The sequence below is a fragment of the Homarus americanus genome, unplaced genomic scaffold (genome assembly GCF_018991925.1).
Source record: "Homarus americanus isolate GMGI-L3 unplaced genomic scaffold, GMGI_Hamer_2.0 scaffold9848, whole genome shotgun sequence".
Classification (NCBI taxonomy): Eukaryota; Metazoa; Arthropoda; class Malacostraca; order Decapoda; family Nephropidae; genus Homarus; species Homarus americanus.
Genome location: NW_024739744.1, coordinates 1 through 9,144, shown reverse-complemented (window position 1 = coordinate 9,144; position 9,144 = coordinate 1). Strand labels below are relative to the sequence as shown.

The 9,144-nt window shown below is 48.8% G+C and overlaps 1 protein-coding gene across 1 annotated transcript; it reads left to right on the top strand.

The window, feature by feature from the left end:
- Positions 1-2,920: 2,920 nt before the first annotated feature.
- On the top strand, positions 2,921-6,195 carry LOC121874976 (proline-rich extensin-like protein EPR1). The gene is made up of 2 exons (XM_042379324.1): positions 2,921-2,981; positions 5,054-6,195. Exons 1-2 carry the CDS (start codon positions 2,921-2,923, stop codon positions 6,193-6,195), a joined length of 1,203 nt encoding a protein of 400 aa, XP_042235258.1.
- The last annotated feature ends 2,949 nt before the right edge of the window (positions 6,196-9,144 follow it).

Genomic DNA, 9,144 nt, shown 5'->3' with positions numbered 1-9,144 from the left:
AACGATGCCATAGAAATCCGACTGCGAGAGAGATTTAGGGTAATGATAAGTAGGAACCTTAAGCCAAGTAAACAATGTGTTTTTGCTCTTAACAAGGCTAATAAAATGCGGGTTCATACAAAAGTGTTAGTTACAAGACTAGGAGTCATCCTAAAACTGTATCTTGCTCTTGTGAGACCACACCTGGATTACGTAGTTCAGTTCTGGTCACCGTATTACAGAATGGATATAGAATCTTGGAAAGAATTCAGAGAATGACAAGACTAATCCCGGGCATTAGGAACCTTGAGTATAGAGACAGGTTAGCATCTTAATTTGCACTCCTTGGAGAGACGTAGAGCGAGGGGCGACCTGATAGAGGTGTATAAGTGGAAGGCAGGGCTAAACAAAGGGACATTACAAAGGTACTCAAACTATCAACCAGGAGCGAACTCGCAACAATGGTTTTAAATTAGACAAATTTAGATTTGGGCGTGAAATAGGTAAACACTGGTTTGGAAACAGAGTAGTGGATGAATGGAACAAGTTTCCAAATATCATCATTAACTCGAATACGCTAAATAGCTTCAAACATAGGTTGGATGCTCATATGAGCAATAGGGGTTGGAGTGTAATGGGACTGCCCAGTATGGAGCCAATAGGCCCGTGCAGTTTCCTCATTCTTATGTTCTTATGTTCTTATGTTGTGATGTAGGGAAGTAAATTAACAACCTATGCTTTTAGAGGCGTCTACAACATGTTAATTAAATCTATTTATAGCTTAGTAAGTCCATTTCATCTTAGTCCGTTTCTAAGCTTTTGAAGTACGGCTCTAAGGTTATATTGTTCGTTTCACGCTTGTTTGGTCCGTATTCAAGTATTTTAAACCCATTCGTAAGCTTTACTAAGACCATTTTCTAAGCTTTTCAACTCAGTGTCCAAGCATTTTAACTTCGTCTATGTTGTTTTAAGTCCGTATTTAAGTTTTATTTCACAAGTCCCACTCGTCAAGTCCTCCACAAGTCCCTCTCACGTCTGTATGAGCTGGTAGAGGTGTGCTGGTAGGGGTGGGTAGAGACGCAGCGCCGAGCCATTAATCTGAGGGTGGAGGCGGTGGCCTAATTATTCTAGCCTTCATATCTCCCTTCGTGTACTTTTCATTATTTGGGTCTTAAGTCTTTTATAATGGGGCTCTAGATCATAGGAAATTGCCTCATATATTCTTTTTTTTGGTTCCGCCTCTGTGAGATTAATGAAGCTTTGTGTTTTAATGCGGCGCGTTCTTCCCGCGTTAACTAAAATTAAATCCGGATTGTGGCCGCGTTCGCCTTGTATAATTAATGTCGTGTTTCTTCCTTCATTGTCTTGGGATTGATACATTTGTGTTGTGGTCGTTTTACTGTCTGGAGGATAACGCTTTCATATCTGACGGTAGAGTCCCCAGTCCTAACGGGCCCTTGTCTACCAGACCCAATCTATCCTAAAATCAGGTCATTGGCTGCTGTTACATCCATCGTCCTCCTGACCTTTGACCTAAATCTTCCTCATATCGACCAGGTCACCCTTTAGATGCAGAGTCAAACTAATCTATGGTAGGAAGTACTTTTTATTTATATCCCTAAAACTACATCTTCCACGGGACTATTGTAAATCTTTATTGAGTCGTGAGGAACAAGCCATCGGTGGTGTGAAGCAGGGGTGTGGGGTGTTAAATACTCTATATTGAATCTATATCATTTAGTTTTATTCATGGAAAGACTAGTAAGCTAATGAGGACTTACAAATCACAGAAGGAACCGCTTGTGTGTTAAGCCGCGAGTACTGGTAAGTAACAAACTATAACTAAACTTTGTCTAATTTTAGTACAAATGGATCATTGAGCACTGCCAAACTCTGACCTCTTCTGGCTGACACTAGTCGTAGGTAAGGATGGTTTGTTTTAGGCACGTACGGTACCCGGCTACTTAATGTATACCTGTCATAATTGGCGTCAGCAAAAGCACTCAAAAAATTATGACATCTCAAGCATTCAAAACACCTCTGACGTCACCCTATGCTCACAAAACACCTCTGACGTCACCCCATGCTCACAAAACCCTGACGTCATCGCAAGCATTCAAAATACCTTTGACGTCATCACGCTCTCAAAACTACTGACATCATCAGAAACACTTAAAACACCCTGATGTCCTCTCGAACACTTAAAAACACCACCTGACGTCATCACGAACACTCGCAATACACAGTCCAAACACCAAAACACCTCTGGCAGACACTACACAACACCATTCACTTATGGTTTGTAAAAATATCAAAGCTCAAAACAAAATCCCTAAACTTTACATTTAATCATAAAATCCCAGGATGACGATGAAGAACTGAACAGCCCAAGTTTACATAAAAGACCCACCTCCAGGTTTATTAAACTGTTATGATGTTAACACGAACATTAAAACAACACTGAAGAAGGCACAAACTCTTGATAAACCATGCCCCACAGTGTAAATAAACCACGCCCACAGTGTAAGGACTAAACCATGCCCACAGTGTAAGGACTAAACCATGCCCCACAGTGTAAGGACTAAACCATGCCCCCACAGTGTAAGGACTAAACCATGCCCCACACAGTGTAAGGATAAACCAGCCCCACAGTGTGGGACTAAACCGCCCCAGTGTAAGGACTAAACCATGCCCCCACAGTGTAAGACTAAACCACCCACAGTGTAAGGACTAAACCATGCCCCACAGTGTAAGAACAAACCATGCCCCACAGTGTAAGGACTAAACCATGCCCCTATGAGACTAAACCATGCCCCCACAGTGTAAGGACTAAACCATGCCCCCACAGTGTAAGGACTAAACCATGCCCCCACAGTGTAAGGACTAAACCATGCCCCACAGTGTAAGGACTAAACCACCCCCACAGTGTAAGGACTAAACCATGCCCCCACAGTGTAAGGCCAAGCCATGCCCCCAGTGTAAGGACCTCATGCCCCCACAGTGTAAGGACTAAACCATGCCCCACAGTGTAGGACTAATGCCCCACAGTGTAAGGATAAACCATGCCCCACAGTGTGAGAACTAAACCATGCCCACAGTGTAGGACTAAACCATGCCCCACAGTGTAAGGACTAAACCATGCCCCCACAGTGTAAGGACTAAACCATGCCCCCACAGTGTAAGGACTAAACCATGCCCCACAGTGGGACTAAACCATTGCCCCCACAGTGTAAGGACTAAACCATGCCCCACAGTGTAGGACTAAACCATGCCCCACAGTGTAAGGCCTAAACCATGCCCCACAGTGTAAGGACTAAACCATGCCCCCACAGTGTAAGGACTAAACCATGCCTACACAGTGTAAGGACTAAACCATGCCCCCACAGTGTAAGGACTAAACCGCGCCCCTACAGTGTAGAGACTAAACCATGCCCCACAGTGTAAGGACTAAACCATTGCCCCCACAGTGTAAGGACTAAACCATGCCCCCACAGTGTAAGACTAAACCATGCCCCCACAGTGTGAGACTAAACCACGCCCACAGTGTAAGGACTAAACCATGCCCCCACAGTGTAAGGACTAAACCATGCCCCACAGAGTAAGGACTAAACCATACCCCACAGTATGGGACCACCATGCCCCCACAGTGTAAGAGACTAAACCATGCCCCACAGTGTAAGACTAAACCATGCCCCCACAGTGTAGGGCTAACCATGCCCACAGTGTAGAGCCTCATGCCCCACAGTGTAAGGACTAAACCATGCCCTACAGTGTAGAGACTAAACCACTTCCACAGAGGGAACTAAACCATGCCCACAGTGTAGGACTAAACCACCTCAGCAGTTTATTCAGCGTCTCCTCCATTACAGTTCCTCTTATTTGTCGGGTTTAACGATGACAATTGTCTGCGTGATGAGGTGTTTCCTGCTTCCTTTGCTTGGCCGCCGACAAGTAGATGTCCTCACGCACCTTCCTCCCCCCTCTGCCTGCCTTTCTTCAGTCACCTCCGTCCCTCCCTTTGCCTCTGTTTCTCTCACCCTCTCTGTTCCTGTCTATTCCTCCTGTCAACTCCCGCCTCCTGTCAACTCCGCCTCCTGTCCAACTCCGCCTCCTCCAACTCCTCCTCCTGTCAACTCCCGCCTCCTGTCCAACTCCCTCCTCCTGTCCAACTCCCTCCTCCTGTCCAACTCCCCTCCTCCTGTCCAACTCCCTCCTCTGTCCAACTCCCCGCCTCCTGTCCAACTCCCCGCCTCCTGTCCAACTCCCGCCTCCTGTCCACTCCCTCCTCCTGTCCAACTCCCTCCCCTCCTGTGCTCCTCCTCTGTCCAGCTCCTTCTCCTGTCCAGCTCTCCCCTCCTGTCCTCCCTCCCTCTGTCCAACTCCCCCGCCTCCTGTCCACACTCCGCCTCCTGTCCAACTCCTCCTCCTGTCCAACTCCCCCGCCTCCTGTCCAACTCCCGCCTCTGTCGCTCCCCTGCCTCCTGTCCCTCCTCCTGTCCAACTCCCCCCTCCTGTCAACTCCCCTTGCCTCTGTCAACTCCCCGCCTCCTGTCCCAGCTCCCTGCCTCCTGTCAACTCCCTCCTGTCAACTCCCTCTGTCCCAGCTCCTCCTCCTGTCCAACGCCCTCCTCCTGTCAACTCCTCCTCCTGTCAGCTCACCTCCTGTCTTCCTCCTCCTGTCCGCTCCTTCTCCGCCTCCTGTCATCCCGCCTCCTGTCCAACTCCCGCCTCCTGTCCAACTCCGCCTCCTGTCCAACTCCTCCTGTCAGCTCCATCCTCCTGTCAACCTCCTCCTGTCCAACTCCTTCCTCCTGTCCAACTCCCGCCTGTCAACTCCTCCTCCTGTCAACTCCCCGCCTCCTGTCTCCTCCTCTTGTCCAGCTCCCCTCCTCCTGTCCAACTCCTCCTCCTGTCCAACTCCTCCTCCTGTTCCTTCCCTTCCTGTCAACTCCACTCCTTGTCCCTCCTCCTGTCAACTCCCGCCTCCTGTCCAACTCCTGTCCTGTCAGCACTTGCTTCTGTCATCCCCCTCCTGTCCAACTCCCCTCCTCTGTCCACTCCTCCTCCTGTCCAGCTCCTCCTCCTGTGTCCAACTCCCCTCCTGTCAACTCCCCCCCTCCTGTCAACTCCCCTCCTGTCCAGCTCCTCCTCCTGTCCAACTCCCGCCTCCTCTCCAACTCCCCGCCTCCTGTCCAACTCCCGCCTCCTGTCAAGCACCTCTGTCCAACTCCCCCTCCTGTCAACTCCCCGCCTCCTGTCCAACTCCTCTCCTGTCCAACTCCCCGCCTCCTCCAGCTCCCGCCTCCTGTCCAACTCCCGCCTCCTGTCCAACTCCCGCCTCCTGTCCAGCTCCCTCCTGTCAACTCCCTCCTCTCCATAAGCCCCTCTTCCTGTCCAACTCCCGCCTCCTGTCCATCCCCTCCTGTCCAGCTCCCTCCTCCTGTCCAACTCCCCCTCCTGTCTTTCCCCACTCCTCCTGTCTCAACTCCTCGCCTCACCTGCTTGCCTGCCTCTGTCAACTCCCCCTCACCCCTGTCAACTCCATGCTCCTGTCCAACTCCCCTCCTCCTGTCCAACTCCTCCCGCCTCTGTCCAACTCCCGCCTCCTGTCCAACTCCCCTTCTGTCAACTCCCGCCTCCTGTCCAACTCCCCTCTGTCCCTGTCCAACTCCTTCTCCTCTGTCCAACTCCCCTGCCTGTCCAACTCTGCCTCTGTCCTTCCTGTCCTACCCTCCTCCTGTCAACTCCCCCTCCCTGTCCAACTCCCTTACTCCTGTCAACTCCCCGCCTCTGTCCAACTCCGCCTCTGTCCAACTCCCGCCTCCTGTCCAACTCCCGCCTCCTGTCCAGCTTTCCGCCTCCTGTCCCACTCCCGCCTCCCTGTCCAACTCCCGCCTCCTGCTCCCGCGCCTCCTGTTCAACCCCCGCCTCCTGTCCAACTCCCCTTCTCTGTCCAACTCCCTTGCCTCCTGTCCAACTCCCTCCCCTCTGTCCAACGCCCTCCTCCTGTTCAACTCCCCGCCTCCTGTCCACTCTGCCTCTGTCCAACTCCCTCTCCTGTCCAACTCCCCTGCCTCCTGTCCAACTCCCGCCTCCTGTCCAACTCCCCCCTGTCCAACTCCCCCTCTCTGTCCAACTCCCCTTGTCCTGTCCAACTCCCCTCTCTGTCAACGCCCCCCTCCTGTCATCGCCCCACAGTGTGAAGGAAAACTATGAACTCTCTTTTAAGTTTCTTCATAGATTATTATTTTGTTTTGTGTCAATTTAATACCTACCAACTGTTTTTCGACGTTGAACAATCACATCAGTATTCAATCACCACCAGTCACTACAACAATCACCTGCCAGTCACCAACAATCACCCTGCCAGTTACCAACAATCACCTGCCAGATTCACCAACAATCACCTGCCAGTACATAATCTGCCGGTCACCAACAGTCACCTGCAGTCACCATGATCACTCATCAATTATGAACATATTTCTTCCATACCAGTTAAATAATTTTCATTCGTTAATATATTTAACGTGAGTCTCAGTTTTACTCGTAATTTGTTCTGGTGTTTTAATTATCTCTTCGTGAATGTTGGCGGCAGGATGTTTTTCAGTGTGTTAAAGTAGTTAATAAAATATCGCATAATTGGCAGATGCACAGCAGTCGTGAGGCAGGACAAGTTTGGGAAAAACGTACAAAGTTGGGATTAACTATTTCTCCCGTCCAAATGATTTTAAATTTCAAGACATTTTAAGTTACTAATTTCAAGATAATTTCGAGGTTCAATTATTTTTTTTATTTACTTTTTTATTGTTGATGCCGGTAAGCTGTCAACATATATATATATATAATTCGAGACGTTTACCTGTTTTGAGACACTTTGTTTGTTTTAAAGTTTGAGAGTTACCAATATTGAACATTATGGGGTTATTGCCGATATACGACTTTATTGGAACTTGTTTTTCTTCTTTCTCTCACAACGCTGACTCGTGTTCTAATGATGTATTTTTTAACCCACATATAAATTTGTGATCTTCAAACAAACCAAGAAACTATTAACGTCTTCACTCAAGGTTTTATTTGTGTAACTAAATATTATTAACTGTAAAGAGATCAAGAAAATATATGTATTTTATGAAGGTATCTAGAATATCTAATAAAATCTTAAGTAACCAGCAGTTGTCTAACACCAGCTGGGAGGAGGAACAAGTCTTAACACCAGCCAGGGGGGGAGGGACGTCTTAACACCAGCCAGGGGAGGAGGACAGTCTTACACCAGCCAGGGAGGAGGAACAAGTCTTAACACCAATAGCCAGGGAGGGAGGGCAAGTCTTAACACCAGCCAGGAGAGAACAAGTGTTAACACCAGCCAGGGAGGAGGACAGAGTCTTAACACCAGCCAGGAGGGAGGGATGATCTGCTTACCAGCAGGAGGAGGACAAGTCTAACACCAGCCAGGAGGGAGAACAGAGTCTTAATTGGTCAGGGAGGAGGGACGTCTTAACACTAGCTGGGAGGAGGGACAGAGTCTCTTGCAGCCAGGGAGGAGAACAGTCTTAACACCAGCTGGGAGAACAAGTCTTAACACCAGCTAGGGAGGGAGGGACAAGTCTTAACACCAGCCAGGGAGGGACGGTGTCTTAACACCAGCCGCCCAGGGGGAGGACAAGTCTTAACACCAACCAGGGGAGGGAGGACAAGTCTTAACACCAGCCGAGGATGGAGAACACGTCTTAGCTCAGCCAGGAGGAGGAACAAGTCTATACCAGGCCAGGAGGAGGGACAAGCCTTTAACACCAGCCAGGGAGGAGGAACGTCTTAACACCAACCAGAGGAGACCAGCCAGGAGGAGACACCAGCTGTATGGAGGCACCGTCTTAACACCAGCCAGGAGGGAGGAGAAGTCTCACCAACCAGGGGGGAGGAACAAGTCTTAACACCAGCCAGGAGGGAGGAATGTTTACCACCAGCCAGGAGGGAGAACAAGTCTTAACACCAGCCAGAGGGAGTGAGAAAGAACACTACCGCACACCTCTCAGATGACGTTGACGCTGATTCAAGAAAGAAAATGGAAATGACAACTTTAGTCAAGTTTAATTGGTAATTTTCTGCTGGCTTTTTATCTTTGATCTTTATTAGTTGAGGACAAGTAGGCGTAGTGTAGTTGCAGATGGTCTCTCAATATTTACCTCCTCACCACCCTCCTCACCCCCACTTCCTGCCTCCCCACCCCCATCCCCCCTCATGCCCCCCTGCCCCCTTTACTCCCCTGCTCCTCCCTCTACTCCCCACCTCCCCTACCTCCCCTACCCTTACTCCCCCTGCTACCTCCCCTACCCCTTACTCTCCTGCCACTCTTCTCACTCCCCTATTCCACACCTCCTCTTTAATTCCTTCTTCCCCTACCATCCTCCCTCACCCCCTACCTGCCAAGTCATTTTTTTTCTTTTTGTAGGAAAGGAGAATAAAAGAAGATTAGTAGTGTAGCTAGATATAGTTCGGAAATTGAAGCAGTTTAGAGGAGTTAAGAGAGGGTGGGCTGACTAGCTAATAGTGTGTTAGGTTTGTGTCATGGGTTGTCATTTGTACAGGCACTAGATCTCATCTCTGTCCCATATATGGGTGATTTGGCCTTATTTCATATTCCATTGACCCTATTATGTGATGCTGGTCTAGGAGGTTGTCTATTTTGCCGCTGTAGATCAGTAATAATCTTTGAGATTAGTAATCTTTGGGGACCATGTAGTTGTTGTTATCTGGTGGGGAGTCTTTGTACATGAGTTCTTCCCTCTGATCGTTCTATCTTTGCCAGACTCTGCTGGTTGGTTGATGGTTTCATTCTCAGGTCTCTATGTGTATCTCGGCTGTGGTTCTGGTGATGGGTATCTTTTCACTGCATTGTCTTAGGGTTCATTTTGAACACCTGTGATTCTATTTTGTGCTCATAGGTGAAGAGGTATTGCTAGGTGTTAATATTTGTGTGATAAATGATGTCACCAGTAGGAGTTTTATTTTCTCAGGAGCGCTTTAAAGTGGTATAGTTTCTCAGCTCTCTTTTGCTTTTTTCCTCCTTGTGGACATGATGGAGTAACCTGTCGTGGATATATGTAGGCCCAGGAGGGTGCCTCTCTGAATTTATCTGGGCATTATTGTTACTAATTGATGGGTTTT

Bases quoted from the DNA above. Each gene is read 5' to 3' on its own strand.
- LOC121874976 (XM_042379324.1), top strand. From the start codon at position 2,921: ATGCCCCCACAGTGTAAGGCCAAGCCATGCCCCCAGTGTAAGGACCTC. The intron at 2,982-5,053 runs GTAAGGACTAAA...CCTCCTGTCCAG, and splicing joins GGACCTCATGCCCCCACAGT to CTCCTCCTCCTGTGTCCAAC.